This window comes from Stenella coeruleoalba (assembly GCF_951394435.1).
Source record: "Stenella coeruleoalba genome assembly, chromosome: 13".
In the NCBI taxonomy this organism is placed as follows: domain Eukaryota; kingdom Metazoa; phylum Chordata; class Mammalia; order Artiodactyla; family Delphinidae; genus Stenella; species Stenella coeruleoalba.
Window position 1 is genome coordinate 2,265,041 of NC_137159.1, and position 19,019 is coordinate 2,284,059.

Consider the following 19,019-nt stretch of genomic DNA (forward strand, 5'->3'; position numbering starts at 1 on the left):
GCCCATGAATCGGAGACGAGGTGCCGAGGCAAGGAATACGACTTTATTCAGAAAACGGGCAGAGCGAGAAGATGGCAGACTAGTGTCTCAAAATAACCATCTTATCGGGGTTTGGATGCCAGTTTCTTCAATAGAACAGAGAGGGGGCGAACATGAGGAAGTAAAGTGAAAAGGCCGTAAGACTTGCAGATATCCCCTGGAATGGCCAGCCTCGGGGAGGCTGGGTTCATTTGTGTTCAGTTTTTGTTCCTGGCCGCCATCTGCAGGTGGACAGGGTCCGGATGCTTCCCTGAACAAAGGCACTTTGGTTTAACCTTCAGGCGGAGGGGCGGGGTTCCCCGAGGCAGGCCACTGTGTACAGACAGTCTCCTTTCAGTGAACAAAGGCAGCGGAAAGCGAAGGTGAAAGTAAAAGAAACAGAGCCAACATGGAGTCAGATTTGACTCTTCCCTGTTGCAAGAAGCGCAGGTGGCCTGGGGACCCTGCTTCAGGCTGGTGTCGGAAGTGGGGGGCAGTCTCTTGGGACTGAGTCCTCTCCCCGTGGGGTGCCCGCTAACTGCAGTGGTTGGTGTCAGAGCTGTGTTGCACGGCACTCAGCTGCAGAGGAAGCAGGATAACTGCTATTAAGTGTAATTTTGTGCTTTCTAATACAAATGTTGAAATCCTGGAAACAGCTTTTAGATCGTCAGGCTGGAGCATCACAGTTTGAAGCACTGGCTCCTCAATGGACAGGTTTAGGAAGATCATTTAGCAGGTTCTGCTCAAAGTGTGGTCCCCAGGCAGTGCCCGCCTGCATACTGCTCATTGATGAGCTACGGACAGAACTTGGTGAGCCCTGAGAAGCTTTCCCAGCATGGGGACATTGCCGAGACGGTCAGGAATGGAAATGTGAAAGTATTCAGATTGCGACAGTGTAGGGCGAGAATGATCCTTCCCCACAGACAGCTTAAGAAGGCGTATTTAGAATAGATGGCCTCGTCTGGCACAGTCAGATGGAATCAGAACTTAGTGTTAAAAGTGTGAGCAGATGGGGCTTCCCTGGTGGCGCAGTGGTTGAGAGTCCGCCTGCCGATGCAGGGGACGCGGGTTCGTGCCCCGGTCCGGGAGGATCCCACACGCCGCGGAGCGGCTGGGCCCGTGAGCCATGGCCGCTGAGCCTGCGCGCCCAGAGCCTGTGCTCCTCAACGTGAGAGGCCACAACGGTGAGAGGCCCGCGTACGGCAAAAAAAAAAAAAAGTGAGCAGATGGGTTTTTATGTGCTATCTGCTGCTTGTTATCTCTGTGGCTTTGGGCAAGTTACTTAACCTCTCTGGGCTTCAACCTCCTCATCTATAAAATGGACATCGCAGTATTTCCTACCTTACTAGGTGCTGGGAAGACCAAATGAGATAATCCAGAAAAAGTATTAAGTGAGCACAGGGTCTGGCACGGAGCAAGTAAGCTGCTGGCATTCTTTCTTTCTTTTTGATTTATTTATTTATCTATTTATTTATTTATTTTATTTTTGGCTGCATTGGGTCTTTGTTGCTGCACGTGGGCTTTTCTCTAGTTGCAGCAAGCGGGGGCTACTCTTCATTGCGGTGCGTGGGCTTCTCATTGCGGTGGCTTCTCTTGTTGCAGAGCACAGGCTCCAGGCGTGCTGGCTTCAGTAGTTGTGGCACACGGGCTTCAGTAGTTGTGACTCGCGGGCCCTAGAGCGCAGGCTCAGTAGTTGTGGCTCACGGGCTTAGTTGCTCCGCGGCATGTGGGATCTTGCCTGACCAGGGCTCGAACCCGTGTCCCCTGCATTGGCAGGTGGAATCTTAACCACTGTGCCACCAGGGAAGTCCCTGGCATTATTTCTTGTACGTTCTTTTTTTGGCATCGTTGTTTCTGGCTTCCTTCGTGAGACCACGTTCTGTATATGGGTTTGATGTCTGACTGCGAGGGAAATCTACAGGCTTGCTTTCACGTGACTACGGGGTAAAGCAAACACTTGTTAAGTAGCCACAACTGAAACAGGTCACTGAATGTTGCTTTCACATAACCCCTCGGAGGGGCTGGACTGTTGGATGCATTCTGGGTTCCCCTCATCTGGCATTGCTCCAGTCGTCGTTTCTGATGCAGCAGATCAGCTCAGACTTAGTGGCTCAGAACAGCGACCTGTCACGATCACTCCTGGTCCTGTGGGTTAACTGGGCTCCGCTGGGTTCTCACTTGGGGTCTGACGTGTGGCTGCAGCCAGAGGCTGGCCAGGGCTGAAGTCATCTGAACGCTCCACTGGGCTGGACTCCGAGGCACTGAGAGGCTGGGGCAGCTGGGCAGCCCGGGCTTGGCTGGACCTCTCTCGGTCCACGTGGCCTTTCCCACGCAGCTAGCTCGGGCTTCCTCACTGCATGGTGGACTCGGGTGAGAGAGACGTCTGTCTTTGCTGGTGGCTACCTCCCCCACCGTGAGCGTTTTAAAGGCAGGACGTGGAAGCTGCTGCACCTGGGCCTGGTACCCGGTCAGAGCCCCTCCCCTGCTCAAGGCGGGGAGACACAGACTCACCTCTCCATGGGAAGAGGGCAAAGGACCCGTGTCCGTCTGTAACAGGCATGTGGGCTTCTCACTTTCGCACATCTTCTTTTCCACCAGAGACGGTGTATAGCGTCCCCAGGTGACTACACTGCCCTAGGGATCACCCACTTTGATTTCAGTTCTTATGTGAGTAAAACCCCTGCCCTTGCATTACGGTCTTGTCGTCACCTGCCTCCTGGTTTTCCTGGAGGCCTGGAGGTGGGGGAGGGTCCCCTCTACGAGCCCCTCCCATCAGACGGGCTTCCGGGGTGTCTGCTTGTTGCTGAGGCCCCCCTTACTCCACTTCCTCCCTCCTTCCTCCCTGCCCCCCACTCCCCTGAAAGCCCCTGCCACCAGCACCTCACACAGCACGTGGCCCCGACTTGCCAGTAGGCCCCCATCCCCACCCCCAAGGCTGGAAGGGCAGCTTCCCAGCCTGGTTTCCCCCCAAATGGTCTCCCCACTTCTTCCAACACCGTCACCAACACACAGCTATGCACACCTGCAGACACACAGCTCCCACCCTCGACGCACACACACACACACACACACACACACATCATTCTTTCAGCCAGTACTTATTCAGGGCCGGCCTGTGCTGCGCTCTGGGCTGTCCAGCTTAAAGCTCCCGCAGCTCACTTAGTATTCCTTATGTTTGTCCTTTTCCAAGGCTTTGCTTGCATTACTATATATGTAGATCAATATATAATAGTTTGCATCTAATAACCCCAGACTCCTAATCCTTCCCTCCCCGTACCGCCTTGACAACCACAAGTCTATTCTCTATGCCTGCAAGTCTGTTTCTGTTTCATAGATAAGTTCATTTGTGTCGTATTTTAGATCCCACATATAAGTGATATCATATGGTATTTGTCTTTCTCTTTCTGACTAACTTCACTTAGTATGATGATCTCTAGTTGCATCCATATTGCTGCAAATGGCATTATTTCGTTCTTTTTATGGCTGAGTAATATTCCACTATATATATGTACCACATCTTCTTTGTCCATTCATCTGTTGATGGACATTTAGCTTGTTTCCGTGGCTTGGCTATTGGGAATAGTGCTGCTGTGAACATAAGGGTGCATGTATCTTTTCTAAGTAGAGTTTTTCCTGACAGGAGTGGAATTGCGGAATCATGTGGCAACTCTATTTTTAGTTCTTGAGGACCCTCCATACTGATAGGAGAGGCCCCCTGTGAAGACTGGCTCATATAGGGACGGGGGAAAGAGCGAGGGCCACTATGACGACTTTGTGATCTGCTCTCAGCCGCGTTAGGTGCGTTTCTTATTGATATTTTGTTGTTTCCTTTAGCGCCAAGCACTGTGCTTGCTACCTGAGTAACAAAAAGGCGATCATCGTGGGCTGAGCCACTGAGTGGAGAAGAGGGTCCTTCTCTCTGACTCTGTTGTATCTTGTCCTTTCATCTCAGCCTCCTTCCTCACCCTTTCCCAGCTGGAGGCTCGCCTAGCTCTCTCATCTCCTCCCTTGTTTAGAATTTTGACATCTGTCCCTTTTACTCCATCAGAGGCTCACGGTGAGGGCGATTATCTGGGGGCTGCTTTGAGGTTCACAGACACCTCGACATCACCTTCCCCTGCAGCCGCAGTCCCTGGGTCATCGCTTACTGGGGCCCTTCTGGAAGTTTCCCGTGAAACGCAGAGCCCGCCGTGCTGCTGTACAGTATCTGAGCTGTGAGCCTGTGGTGGTCTGATGAGAGGTGCGAGAGGGCGGACTCCGCTGAGCCCTCCGGCCTGCTTCGCCAAACTGGAATCTGTAACCCAGCTGCGGGATGGGACTTGCTGGGATGGGCCCGGGTTAAGCAGCCCTCGGTGGGGAGGTGGACACATCACTGAGACGCCTCCAGAGGTTTTCCAAGGTGCACCCACCGCGTCTCCCCTCTCCCAAGACCCTCAGCTGAGGTGGCGGTGACCTCGGCTGGCCTCGGCCGGCAGCGGCTTGAAGCAGGGTTTCGGTTCCCAGCCAGGGATCGAGGTCGGGCCGTGGCAGTGGGAGCACGGACTCCAAGCCACGAGACCTGTGGTCAGTGACAAGGCCCTGGCCCCTCGGCTTTGCAGAAAAGAATTCCCACAAAGACAGAAGGTAGTGAAACAAGTAGAGTGTTTATTAGGAGGAAGAGGGTAAAGTACGCGTGGATAGACACACGGGCGGACTCAGAGAGAGAGTCGTGCCCTCGTGGCAGTTGGAATCACTCACATGGGGCATTTCTTCCGGGTTTCCTTTGGCCGGTCATCTTGCTTTGCCTGGCTCTGAGTCCGTATCTGGTTTATCTCAGGGTCCTCCCCGTGTGTGTGTGTGTGTGCATCTCTTAGCCGAGATGGATTCTAGTGGAGAGGCCTATGGGTAGACTTGACATCACTCCCTTTTTGACCTCCAAGGAGCTTTCTAATCAGGGAGGTCTCCTGACTTCCAGAATGAGGAATCTGTGGTCTCTTCCCTTCTCTCTGGGCAGGGCCCAGCCTCCTGTCTCGATTGTCCTGCTATTCTCGTCTGGGAGTATCGGGCCCCAGGGGACAAATCACTTGCTTACCTTGGGGGGCGGCATCTACGTCCTGCCTCAGTGGGACCCTTTGTCTTGCAGATGTGAGGGTGGGGGGCGTGTGACCCCCGAATGTGGCCGAAGCTCCGGATGACCCTGGATTCTGATGCCCCTTCTAACCCTCCTGAGACCCTCTAAAGAGACTGTCCCCAGCGCTGTCCCGCGCGCCTCACCGTGACACCCGGCTGTTTTTCAGGTCCATCCCGCCTCCCGCCGCCTCGGGACTCCAGGTGCTGACCCCGCAGACCTGCCATGAAACCACACTTGAAGCAATGGAGACAAGGAATGCTCTGCGGGATATTCGCTTGGGGTCTCCTCTTTCTGGCGATCTTCCTGTACTTCACCGACAGCAACCCTGCCCAGCCCGCGCCCAGCTCCTTCTCCTTCCTGGAGACCAGGAGGCTGCTGCCCGCGCAGGGAAGGCAGCGGGCCATCATGGGCGCCTCGGAGGGCCTGCCCGAGGGCGCGGACGCTCGCAGGGGGCTGCCCCGCAGACACCCGTATGGCCCCCTGCACGCGGGGCCAGGCGACCTGCGGGCGTGGGCCCCAGACGGCTTTGAAAATGAAGACGACTTCCTTTCGCCCCAGACGGGGAGAACATCGCAAAGCGCTTTGCCGCCGGAGGACACCGCTCCGGGCACGTCGGGGGGCCCGGAGGGAGCTCTGTTAGCGCGCCGCGCCCGGGGGCGGTGGGCGAAGCGAGGGGCCCGGAGGCAGAGCCGGAGCGCGGCGCCCGGGGTGGGCGAGGACGGGCAGCGACTGTACTCGTCCACGTCCCGGGCGCTCCTGCGCCGGCTCTGGAAGGGCGACGCGTCGGCGCGGATGCTGCACCCGCGCCTGCAGAAGGCCATGGGCGCCTACCTGCGCGCCAACAAGCACGGCGTGAACTTCCGGGGGCGCCGGGCGGCCGGGCGGAGCCGCGCGGAGCTGCTGTGCGCCCTGCGGGGCCGCGTGCGGGTGCGCACCCTGGATGGCAGCGAGCCGCCCTTCTCGGCGCTCGGCTGGCGCGCCCTGGTCCCCGCCGTGCCGCTCGGCCGGCTGCTCCCGCGCGGGCTCCGGACCTGCGCCGTGGTCACGTCGGCCGGCGCCATCCTCAACTCGTCCCTGGGCGAAGAGATAGGTGGGTCCCCGCGGCCCCCCGCCCCCAGGGTGGCCGCTCCTGCGCTGTGTTTCCGGAAAGTCTTAGGTCTTCTTCCTTCCCTGGGACTGAATGACCCCCGGCGGGTGGAATCCCAGCAGAGGTCTCCTTTGCAGAGACTCAGAGCAGAGACGGGCATCCTCCCAGGAGCTGGGGGCCCGGGAAAGGGAAGCCCGCGGCCCTCTCACCGGCCCGGTCTCAGGACCCACCTCCTGCAGAGCCCACGTTGTGCACTGACAGCTCCCAGCCGAGCCTGCACCCCTGATGACCCCTTAATGTGGCAGGAGCAGGAAGGAGCGCAGGGGAAACCCCACCGGGCGACGAGCCTTAGGGGGCAGCTCCAAACAGGAGTTTGCAGGATGATAATTGTCACTCGTTCAAGGACTAAATCCCTGTCCCTGGGCTCTGCGGAGAGCCCGACAGCTGGTGAGAGCATTGATCTGGTGGGCACCGTCACCTCCAAGGTTGGCACACACCCAGCCTCTGGGCCCCAGCTGCAGCCTGGGCTTCCATCTTCCCTTCTGTACTGTCTTCAAATCCATTCCTGAGCCCTGGAGAACACCCCTGTTAGTCTGGCCTCTCGAGGGAAACAGACCGGTGGGATACGTGTAGAGAGAAAGATTTATTTTAAGGCCTTGCCCCTGCCGTCCTAGCGGCTGGCAGATCTGAAGTCTGCAGGGCAGGAAGGCAGGCTGGCTGGAGATGCAGATGAGAGTTGATGTTGCTGCCTGAAGCCCCACATCTGCGGGGCTGGCAGCTCGGGAGGGCCCCTGCTTCCCCGGGAACCTGCAGTCTAGCCTAATGCCCCTGAGTCCCCTCAGTGCCCAGCCCGCCCTGGTGCTGCCCTCACACATCCTCACAGGTGGCTGACCTGGACGTGACCTTCAGGGGGCACTGCCCACTTGGTAGAAAGGAATCGTTGTTCCGTGTCCTCGAGGAATAGCCGATACTCCAGAGCCGTCTTGAGATGGGGCGACACCCTTATCATCAGGTTGCACAGCCCAGACCTCCTCCCACTGGCTCTTGGGAATGAGGCTGAATGTGAAATTTTTAAGAAGTTGGAAAAACAAGGCCCAGGTCTGGACTCGCAGCCTGGGGTGTCAGTGTCCCCGAGCTGACGTGAAGTAGACTCGTAATCACGCTGTGTGTGTGTCACACAAGCTTGCGGCCAAGCCGAGTCGCGGCTGCTACCAATTAGGAAGGAGCATTGGTTCAGAGGCCCCCAGGGCCAAGTAAAGCCACACTTCTCCCTGGTTTTCGAAGACCATGATTAATCATGGCAGAAGGAATTTAAGCAGCTTTAGAGCAGGTGGTGACTTGCTTTGGGATTTTTTTTTTTTTTTTTTGCTTTGCTTGAAGCCCCACTGCATCATAGCTGCACATTGCCTTGCACTCACCTGCCTGGGAGAATTCCCTTGCTCTTTATTCTGCTGTAAATACCCCTGACCGGAGTCTTGTAAACTCTCCTCTATTCAGAATTTGGAAGAGAGTGTGAAAGAGACTGGGAGTTCCCCATTTCTGGGGAACATGACACGTCAGTTATCTTTGTTAGTTTCTAGTATCCGCATTTAATTGATAGCGTCTGCACTTATACAGAGGTTCACGATTAGAATCGTAGAAAGGTAACTGAAGAACAAACACACTCAGAAAATTTTTTAAATTCTCTATTGTTTTGCCTCAGTTCCTTTGAGTCCAATTTTATAGCCATCGATACCTTTTTAAGAGTATGTAACGTAACACAGTTCAACCCGTAAAGACAAGAAGTCTCGCTTTTTTAGAAGCTGGCATCTCTCAGCATCAGCCCTTGTGCCTGCCATGTGCTGACATTTCTCCTTCCGACTCCCCTGAACATGCAGAGGCTTATCAACACACAGTTGTTAACACCTCTCCTAGTGAGAACAAATTCACAGAGCAGAGTCCTTCAGGAAACTCGGAAGCGGGCATGCTGTACTATTTAGCTAACTCTGTCTTCATCCCTAAGCATCTACTTGTGAATCGGCTAAGTGAAGATTAGAAGTCTTGCACGAGGTCGTGGTTTTATGAAAAACTGAGGGCAGAGCTAGAAAAGTTCCTGCGGGTTGCCCCATCTGCCCCCCCTACCCTCCCTGCCTGAGGGCTCAGCCCCTGCCCCCCCCTCCTGCCAGGGGACGAGGGAAGCGCCAGGGTTGCAAGTGGCTCTGCTGGCTGCTGCCTGGGCAGTGCCGTCCTGTTTCCCAGTCCTGTTAGACTGAGTCATACGTTGTAATTGTTTAAACACCTCCACTTTGAATATGTTATTGGAAAGCAAACTGAACTGTTTTGGAAACATGAAACATTCTTTTCTAGAGTGGTGAGATGGTCTTTTTTCAGCCATTCCTGTAAATAATAATAATTTGGTAGTGAGATCAGTAGCAGCAATCCCGTGGAAACACACTGCAGATGAGAAAAGTACTCTGAACTTACAGCTGTCACCTTGAATGGGAGGTCAGGATCTGTTACCTGAAACTAGGATTCTGGGAAGTGTATGGGAAATGGGAGGGTAGGGAGGAGGCTGTGTAGGGAGGGGGCATCTTCCCGTAGCGAGCTTGGGATTTGGCGTCCTGTTACCTTAAAAAAGCAAGAAAGCAGATCACATAGTCATTCAACAAGCATGGGTCCCCAACTCTCCACCAGATACTGTGCTCGCCACTAGTGATAGAAAGATGGATGAGGCCCATCCCTAACCCTCAGATCCTCTGCTTGCTAGTGGGAAAGACAGACTGTAAACAGACAATTCCAATATCACGGTTAGAAGGACAGAAAGATGCGCAGACAGACAGGGAAGACATGACCGCGGAATCCCACCCCACCGCGAGGGCAGACGTCTGAGGAGGGGAATCCAGGCCAAAGGCCAGCAGAGCAGTTGGATGAAACAGCACAGTGTGTGGGTGATAAGGGCTGGGGACCACTATGGGCTGGGGGTAGAGAGCAGACAGGTAAGTTGGACGGGTGGGCAGGAGGTCAGCCACTTCATGCTCTTGGATGTCATTCCCCAGAAATTAGACTTCTCATAATGATTGTAATAATAGATAGCACTTAGAGGGTGTTTACTGCAGGGAAGTTCTCATCCTCAGTGCTTTTATCTATGAACAAGCCTTGCGATGCCAAGTGACAGACACGATTATTCCTGTTCTATGGGTAAGGAAACCAAGGTACCCAGAGACACAGAGGGTAGAGCCGGATTTGAACTCCAGTCTGGGTCCCCGAAACTCCAGCTCTGGCCCCTTGGCCTCGCGGTGCAGAGGTACTGAAATCTTTGAAGCAGAGGAGTGATGGGTCAGTGTTTCATTTTGGAAAGATTGTTCCAGAGCCTAGATTGGAGTAAGCACGTTGCAGGAGCCCCAGTGAGGTGAGACAGACCAGGGCGGTGGGTTTGGGGGAGAGGAGAATCATCTCTTGGGCAGGCCATTCCCCGTTCCCCAAAGACAAGGCGCTGGCTGCCCTTGCAGATTCCTGCGCTCGGGAAGGGAAGGGAGCGGTGGGGACGCAGTGCCCAGGGCTGGGCAGGGATTTCGTGCTGCTGTGCCTTCTGGCTGGCTGCTCCTTGCAGGGTTTTCATCTTTCCTCAATGATGCTCTTAGCCTGGCTCTGCTCTCAAGGTCAACGGGAAATGGCTCTAGCCTGGAGATGCCGTCTCCAAAAATGACGCTTTGCTTTCTTCCCCTGTGCTGGCTGGCTGATCATTCCTCCCTCTCTAAATGTGAACGGACAGCTTAGTTTCGCAGGTGGTTACCTGGGAGAAGCACGCCCAGGTGCACATTTACGAATGTGTCCATGTGACGGGCTCTCTCAGCTCGTCGTCCCCACACGCCCCCTCCCATCCTGGTCCCTCCTTCTCCCGGCCAGCTGGGGGAAGTTCAGTCTCGTCCACAGCAGCCCCGTCCCTACCTACCTCTCTGTGTCCTCCATGAAACTGACCTTTTAACTCTTCAGCCTCATGCGACTTCCAAAGGAGTGAACCTAGATTACCTTTCTGCGCCCTGTCCTTTGTCAAGTTGTTCTAAGGCTTAAAACACACCTCGGTGTAGAACACCAGCTTTTAAAAGCTGGGACATTGTCCGGGGTGATACGATTCATTAGGAATTTCTACGTAATCAATTAGAAATGCACCCACTGCTTGGCAACCTCAGTTTGTTCACCTTACCTCTAGACGGAGGCTGTATCTAAGGGTGGCGTGGTTCAGTGGGAGCACTGGTCCAGCAGTGCCAGCATCCTGCTTCCTGCCCTGGTACTATCCTGGTTACCTCTGAGTGCCGGGAGGCCCCCCTCACTCCTTGCCTATGGGAGAGTTGCCCCAGGTGAGCAGGTCACATAGTGTCTGGCCTTTCGGGGGCTCAGAAGGTGAGAACAATTCTCATCATAGTACTCGGAGGTCTTTTTAACTGTTGACATCGGAACGGATGATGCAGGAGCAACAGTGGATAAAACTGCTTCTTAGCACAGATCGAGGCAGTGGTACCCACTATACTAGTCCTCACGGGATGTTTTCCTGCCAAGCTTAGCAGTGAGAGCAAAGCATGCCAGCTCCACGTATGGATGTCCTTAATGAAGCAGTACAAATGGTTAGTTTGATGAGAGTTCAGCCTTTGAAGTACATGTGTTTTTAAGACCAAATGGGAAATAACATGAAAGCATTTCTGCCAACCAACCCCCGACGGAAGGGCACCGATGTGATTGAGCTGTGAGTGGCACTAGGCGCTTCTGTCACAAAACACAACCATACTTGAAACAGACTGACTGATGGACGCACTTAAATTAGACTTAGGCATTTGGCAGAGGCGTTTTCTCAAAAAGGAAGGAAGGAAGCCTCGACTTTCAGGAAAATAACTGACAGTGTTTGTTGCCAGTGATAAAATTAAAGCTTTCAACCCTGAGCTTGGAGGCTTCCCAAACTTAAAAAGTGATGAGATCCGTGGCGACATTAATGATATTTGATACTTTATAATGAAATGCTTCAGTAGTTGAAAGATCGGCATTACTTACTGAACTGATAGCTTCCAAATGACCGCTGCACAGTGTTACAAAATACACATGGATGAATCATCCTTTATCTTTTTAATTGAAATATATTGGGTTGGCCAAAAAGTTCGTTCGGGTTTTTCCATAACATCTTACGGAAATTTTTGGCCAACGCAATAGTTGATTTACAATGTTGTGTTAGTTTCTGCTGTACAGCAAAGTGATTCAGTTACACATACATATATATATATTCTTTTTCAGATTCTTTTCCATTATAGGTTATTACAAGATATTGAATATAGTTCCCTGTGCTATGCAGTAGGTCCTGGTTGGTTACCTATTTTATATATAGTAGTGTGTATATGTTCATCCCAAACTCCTAATTTATCCCTCCCCCACCCGTTCCCCCTTTGGTAACCATAAGTTTGTTTTCTGTCTGTGGGTCTATTTCTGTTTTGTAAGTTAATTTGTATCATTTTTAAAGATTCCACATATAAGTGATATCATATATTTGTCTTTCTCTGTCTGACTTACTTTACTTAGTGTGATCATCTCTAGGTCCATCCATGTTGCTGCAAATGGCATCATTTCACTCTTTTTATGGCTGAGTAGTGTTCCATTGTATATATGTGTGACATCGTCTTTATCCATTCATCTGCCGATGGACATTTAGGTTGCTTCCATGTCTTGGCTATTGTGAATAGTGCTGCTGTGAACATTGGGGTGCGTGTGTCTTTTTGAATTAGAGTTTTGTCTTTTCCAACTAAATGGCCAGGAGTGGGATTGCTGGATCAGATGGCAACTCTATTTTTAGTTTTTTAACGAACCTGCATACTGTTTTCCATAGTGGCTGCACCGACTTAACGTTCCCACCAAACAGTGTAGGAGGGTTCCCTTTACTCCACACCCTCTCAGCATTTATTACTTGTAAACTTTTCTTTTTTTAACTTTTGGCCGTGCTGCACTGTGCAGCATGTGGGATCTTAGCTCCCTGACCAGGGATCGAACCTGCACCCCCTGCAGTGGAAGCACAGAGTCTTAACCCCTGGACCACCAGGGAAGTTCTTATTTGTAGACGTTTGCATAATGGCCATTCTGGCCTGTATGAGTGGTACCTCATTGTACTTTTGATTTGCATTTCTCCATTAGCAACTGTTGAGCATCTTTTCATGTGCCTGTTGGCCATCTGTATGTCTTCTTTAGAGAAATGTCTGTTTAGATCTTCTGCCCATTTTTTGACTGGGTCGTTTTTTGTTTTGTTTTTTTTTTTTTTTGATGAATCATCCATTTTAAGAGCAAGATTAACTAGTGGATTTTAATGTAACAGCACAAAAATTGATACTGTTTCACATTCCACACTGCCACTAACCTTTCAGAAACTAGCTCTTGTGGAGTTACGATGAAGTATCAGAGGAGAATATTCCTAGTCATCTGGAAAGACTCTTGAAATACTCCCACCAACGATATATCTTGAGTCTTCATATACTTCAACTAAAGCAATATATTGCAGCAGATTGAATAGAGAAACAGGTATATGAAACCAACTATCTTCTAAAAAGCCAGGCGTTAAAGAGATTTGCAGACATTTAAAACAGCGCCCTTCTCACTATTTTTCGAAATGTAGTTATTTCTCATAAAAATGTATTTTACAGATAAATTAATAAATAAACATTTACAAGTTTTCTATTTTACTCACTAATGTGATATATTCTGAAATCTGTAATCCAGATAAGCAAAAGGCCTCTGGGTTGTCAGTAATTTTCAAGAGTGTAAAGGCGTCCAGAGACCAAAAAGTGAGAACCGCTGCTTTGGGTGTTTGACGAATCAGAGATACGTGATCTCACTTCTCACTCTCTCACAGACGGGCCTTGTTGTTTGCTCCAAGTTAAATTAGGAACGTGCACGGGGTTTTTGAAGCTGAAGAAATCGCATAGAAATTCCCTATCGCTGATTAACTCTGCTTTCAGCCCTGTTTCTGGGAGACACATTAGACTCCACAAAGCAGTCTAGATACACACACGTCTCGAAATTTCCTGTGTAAAGCATGTCTTTAAAGACCGTGAGCACATACCAAGTATCTAAATATAACTTAGAGGATATAGGGCCACTTGTAATGGATTGATGTGTTTTTATGTTTATTTGCCCCCAGCCAGGATCTCATCCTAAGTAAATAGGATGCCAAACAGGGTGTGTGTGGGTATCTGAATCTTGCTGGGGTCTAGTTAGCTTCAGGTATTGAAAGGTTTGCTTTAAGATATTTTCCTAGATTATATGCTGATTTTTATGCAGAGGGAAAAAAAGAAGTAAGTTTGTCACTTATGTGCCCTCAGATTCCCACGATGCAGTTTTGAGATTTAACTCTGCTCCTACACGTGGCTACGAGAAGGATGTTGGAAATAAAACCACCGTCCGCATCATTAATTCCCAGGTAAGATGGGTGGACTGTTTTATAGGTAAGTAGCTTAAGTGGGTGAATGAAGAGAAATCACCCAGTTATCCATGACCACGACCTTGCTTATTTCTAAAAGTCTTGTAATTATAAAGAATTAGGAAAAATGCAGAGAAATGGGAATTCGTGTGTGCTGTGAGTAGCAAAAAAGAGTAAATAAGATCAAAAGGAAAAATCAGAGTAGAGGTACAAATATATGCATATTGCATTTTGTGAACTGAGGAAAAGAAAGGTAAACGGAGTAAATCATGGGGATGGAGGGGAGAAAAGCAAAGGAACAGAATTCAAGGGTCAGAAGAACAGCTCAGAAACTTTACTTTGTTATTGAACATTTTAAAAAGGAAAATATCTCTTTTTTGTATGTTCTCAATGTTTTCCAAAATTCATAGCAAAATTAGCCTCAGAACAAACCACAATTTCTAGAGTTTCAAACGGTATTAAAAAAATGGGGTGATGAGCGATTTAGGGTGCGTTTGTTGCAGAACCAAAGATCAGCTTTCTTCGTCGGGCTCTGGGCTCACAGCCTACAGAGGTGAGAAACAGGCCCCGGTTTCCTGAATTCAGAGACGCCACTGATTGAAGATTCCTCATCTGTCTGATAACAGCTTTTAAGACAGGGGAAGATAAGCCCCAGCAAATTAAAATACAGGTCCCTTGTGAGATACTCCCTAACTTCAGAGATACTAAAATACAGGTCCCTTGTGAGATACTCCCTAACTTCAGAGATATTAAAATACAGGTCCCTTGTGAGATACTCCCTAACTTCAGAGATACTAAAATACAGGTCCCTTGTGAGATACTCCCTAACTTCAGAGATACTAAAATACAGGTCCCTTGTGATATACTCCCTAACTTCAGAGATACTCAAATGCGAAGCAAAAGAGGGCATCTCAAACAGTGTGGGAAAATTCCATCTTAAAAAGGAAGCAAGTCAAATGCATCCTTTTCCCCCCAGACTATAGTTGACAAAAGCTGATTGGCAGGTGAGACTGAAGGACTCACTCAGGACCAGAGAGGGCCCCAGAGCAGGGACAGTCAGTCTCCTGGCCTCTGGGCCCAGTTTGTCCTGAGGTTGGCAGTCGGTAGGCCTTCCAGGCCTGCAGCTGTCGTTGGCGGGGGCTACTCAGCCGGGAGCTGCATCGGGAGCTGGGGCCTCTAGGTGACTCCAGGGCTGCTGCTTTTTTCGGTGGCGCTGATCTTAGTTCCCCGGCCAGGGATTGAACCCAGGCCCTCGGCAGTGAAGGCCCAGAATCCTGACCACTGGACCGCCAGGGAAATCCCTGGTTCGTTTCTTAAAAAAGAAAGCCCTCCTTTGTCTAAATATCTCCTGAGTGCCTTAGCATGTAAAGCCTGCCTCTCTCCCTCCCCCAGAAAGTCTGAGGAACATTTGTTTTTTCTTGCTCCAAAACTCCTTTTTAACATTTTTGCCTCTTTTTAAAATGTAATTGTGAAGGCCCAAAGCCTCGTTTTGAAATGATTCTGCTACGTATTTGCAGATTCTGACCAACCCCAGGCATCACTTCATTGACAGTTCATTGTATAAAGATGTCATCTTGGTGGCCTGGGACCCAGCTCCGTATTCTGCAAATCTTCACCTGGTGAGTACTTCCTTGGTGCCCCCACCCTTGAGGGTCAGACAGCGCCTTTGACCGATACATAATGGGAGTAAGTCAGGGATTAAACTTTGACGGGCAGAATGAAACCAATTGTGGGTGCGAATTAAATTCACATATGTTCACACGGTTTGAGTCCCGGTTGCAGTAGCACCCTTGCTGAGCGAAGTCCCTCTGATGCTAAAGTGTTTTTCTGGAGGATTTAAAAAACAAAAACAAATGTACAATGTCTAGATGTTCAGAAAGTCCTAGCGACACCAGAGCTTGGGCTGCTTAAACTCCGAATTTTTCCATTGTGAGATGGTTACATCACCTTTCAAGTAGTTACAAGACCTTTTGAAATACATGGGAAGTTCTTGGCAAGAAAGGCTAACCTTTGCGAATCCTTATTATTGAAATGGAACGTGTCACAGGCTTTTCCTGAGTGTGCCCCTCTTGGCTTCTGCCTCCATATCTTTTTAATCTTATACGATACAGTGTAAAGAAGGCTATTACTAGCCATCAACATATAAGCAAGTTATCGATACATTCACGGCCTCTCTACTTTTGGTGGAACCTGGCGTGGAGAGCCAGCGCACTTGTTCTGAAAGGGGGCTGGGAAGATCGGTTAGTTTAGCCCCGTGAGCGAGGCTGTCAGCTGTGCCAGTGTCTGTGGACTCGTTCTGCCGTGACCCGAGAGGATGCCAGCTTCCTAAGATGAATGTGGGAACAGAGCTCACCCCACCAGGGGGTACCTATCCAGGAGAGCTTCCCACAGTCGATGGTCCCTCTGGAAGGAGCATTCTGTCACCATGCAGCCTAAGACAGAGGCTGGACACATACCTGGCGTGATTATGACTCTTCTCAGCCAGGGGTTCACATCAGCATCATCACTGTTCAGAGTATCCGTCAGAGCCCATTTCCCAGGAATCCAGGCATATCCAGCCTCCATGTGTGGGGTTTTTGGTTTTTTTTTTAAATATTTATTTATTCATTTGGTTGCACTGGGTCTTTGTTGCAGCAGGCGGGCTCCTTAGTTGTCGCATGCGAACTCTTAGTTGCAGCATGCATGTGGGATCTAGTTCCCCGACCAGGGATCGAACCCGGGGCCTCTGCATTGGGAGCACGGAGTCTTCAGCACTGCGCCACCAGGGAAGGCCCCCACGTGTGTTTCCGAGAGTGCTCTCTGGTTGATTCTCCTACACACCGTCTACTGAGAACCGGCATCAAGTGGGTGTTTGCACTTGTCAGCTTCCTTCCAGCCTGAGGTTCTGTGGTTTTAAGTTCTGACAGCTTTCTTGCTGTTGGTGGACCCACGAGAGGCTGTGGCTGCTGGCCCCTGCTTTCCCTCTCCCTGCCCCGGGGTTTGGGGGCACAGTGCACTAAAGATGATCTGGCCCATCCTTGTCAAAATTTTTAAAGCCACAGACCCCATTCAACCAGGGGCTGTGCCTTGCGGTCTTCATCCAAGCCCATCTTTGCCCGAGGTGTCTGTTTGAAAGGACTGTCAGAGCCCCGTGAGCTGAGCCTCTCCCCACACACCTCCAAACCCCATTTCTCGGTGGCGTCTGAGACACTTCTGAAGCCTTGTTTTTTAAATCAACCTTATTGTTTACTTTTTCCTTACAGTAATTTTTGTGTAACCGATGTAAGTGCACATTTTGATGGGTAGTAGCAAGTGTATACAGTCCTGTATCCAGCACCACAATTAAGGAACAGAATCTTTCTGCTGCTGCAGCGTCCCCTGCGCCCACCCATCCGTCTCCCAGACCCGACCCGAGACCCAGGCAATTACTGACATCTTTCTGCGCTAGAGATTAGATTGGGAAAACATATTTCTGAAACACAGCGATTGAAACTATGGCCATGGGCCATCCGGCCATGTTTTTTTGTTTCTTTTTTTCCTTCCTTTTTTTTTTTTTTTTTATTTTCTTCTTTTTTTGGGGGGTGTGCCCCTGTTTTTGTAAATAAAGTTTTATTGGAACACGGCCTCGCCCATTCATCTTGTACCCTCGGTGGCTGCTTTCCAAGTAAATACACAGCAGAGCCCAGTAGTAGCAGCAGAGACTCTATGGCTCCAAAACCCTGATGTGTTTACTATCTGGCCCTTTCCAGGAAAGTCCAGTGACCCCGCCCTAGCCCTTCTCCCTCATTTTACTAAAGAATAAGGCACCAGTCCCCCAGGCTAGACCTCACCTCTGTACTCACCCCCTCATCCAGTGTGGAAATGCCTGCAGAAGAGGGGGTCCGCATCCCCTCCCAGCCCGGCCCCTCAGCCTCTAAATACCCCGCGACGTGGGCGCTGCCCGGCTTTTCACGGCGTGGTCCTCTGTTATTTTTTCCTCTTAGTGGTACAAGAAGCCGGATTACAACCTGTTCACTCCGTATGTTCAGCACCGGCAGAGAAACCCAAACCAACCGTTTTACATTCTCCACCCCAAGTTTATCTGGCAGCTTTGGGACATCATCCAGGAGAACACGAAGGAGAAGATCCAGCCGAACCCGCCGTCCTCGGGCTTCCTTGGTAGGTGGATGCCGGAAGGTGGGATGGCTGGGCAGCGGGGTGAGGCTTAGGGGTTAACAAGTATACATTCATGTTAGATGATAAGAGCGCCTACAAGGTGGCTTTACAGGGAAAACAGATGAACTGAAAACAGCGCAAAGACACTGTCCCAGTTCCCAGTGGGTTGTAACACGCGCCCCAGCCCAACATTTCCAAGGGTGAAACGAGGACTGCTTTACCTTCCTTCGTGACGGGTGGGTCAGGATGGGCCCGGCTGGGTGACCCCTTCGTTCCACAGGCCTCGTGGGGTCACTTGCAGGTATTCAGCTGTGTCATGGGGTGGCCTCACTCCCCTGCCTGGCCCCTCGGCGGGGACAGCTGGGAGGCCGGCTCAGCTGGACTGGTGACCGTGTGCCTGCAGGCGGTGGCCTCGCGGGAGTTGGACCCTTCACGGAAGCTCAGGGCTCCTGGCAAGTGTTCCAATGACAGGAAGTCGAAGCTGCGGTTTCTCAGGGTGGAGGCCTGGGGACTCTCTGTGGGTCACCGAGAGACTCAAGGGCCGGAGACCCCAGGGCCACCTGGGACCTACCACCCACTTGCGTGCACATTGCTGACGTGGGCCCGGATGAAGGATGGGAGTTTGTGGCCAGAGGACCACACCCCAGACGTTGCAAGTTTCCTGGTAGGTCTGGGCTTTGCGTAGCCGGATTCTAGAGCCATGTCCCACTGTCTCCAGCAGACCCGCCAGCTGCAGTCTGAGAATGGACTTCCTGTAACGAGGGCATCACACTAGGCTCTTGTGTATTTTTCTGTAGCCAGGCTCCAATCCACAAGTTTGTGGTCTTAACCCACTTCTCTTCCTGTGTTTCAGCCTCTTGCCCCAACATTTCCTTGGTTTTACCCGAATAGGGTAATATTAAGGGAGGTCTTAGATCCCCTTGGCCATATGAAAGCTACAGTGGAACCAGAGGGTAGTAACTTTGTCCATAAACCACTGCTAATGTTCTCCACCCTAACCGGTGAATTTACACCCTGCCCCTTAACTCGGGTGCACAGTAGGTCCCCATGACTAAAGGAGCGTTTGTGGAGGTGACACGGGGTGGTGAGGGATGCAAGGCGCCGGAGTATCCGAAGCGAGGCATGCGGGTTTTGAAGCGGGTTCGAGGTACTATAATAATGTGAAATATTTTACGCAGAATTCGAGACAGATTAACGACGCTGCGTGCTGTGTTCCTCAAGCGTAGCTCCTCCCACCCATTTTA

At 51.0% G+C, this 19,019-nt stretch overlaps 1 protein-coding gene across 6 annotated transcripts in view; it reads left to right on the forward strand.

Moving 5' to 3' along the window:
* ST6GAL2 (ST6 beta-galactoside alpha-2,6-sialyltransferase 2) overlaps window positions 1–19,019 on the forward strand; it is a 65,723-nt gene that overhangs the window by 32,670 nt on the left and 14,034 nt on the right. For 5 of the 6 annotated variants that reach the window (XM_079940029.1, XM_079940028.1, XM_079940026.1 and 2 more), the window contains exons 2-5: window positions 5,295–6,218; window positions 13,544–13,641; window positions 15,159–15,260; window positions 17,604–17,778. In XM_079940029.1, the coding sequence (XP_079796155.1) occupies window positions 5,351–6,218; window positions 13,544–13,641; window positions 15,159–15,260; window positions 17,604–17,778 (1,243 nt within the window). In that variant the 5' untranslated portion in view covers window positions 5,295–5,350. Of the gene's footprint in view, window positions 1–5,294; window positions 12,744–13,543; window positions 13,642–15,158; window positions 15,261–17,603; window positions 17,779–19,019 lie in introns of those variants that run through there. The other variant, XR_013830921.1, reaches the window with a different exon arrangement.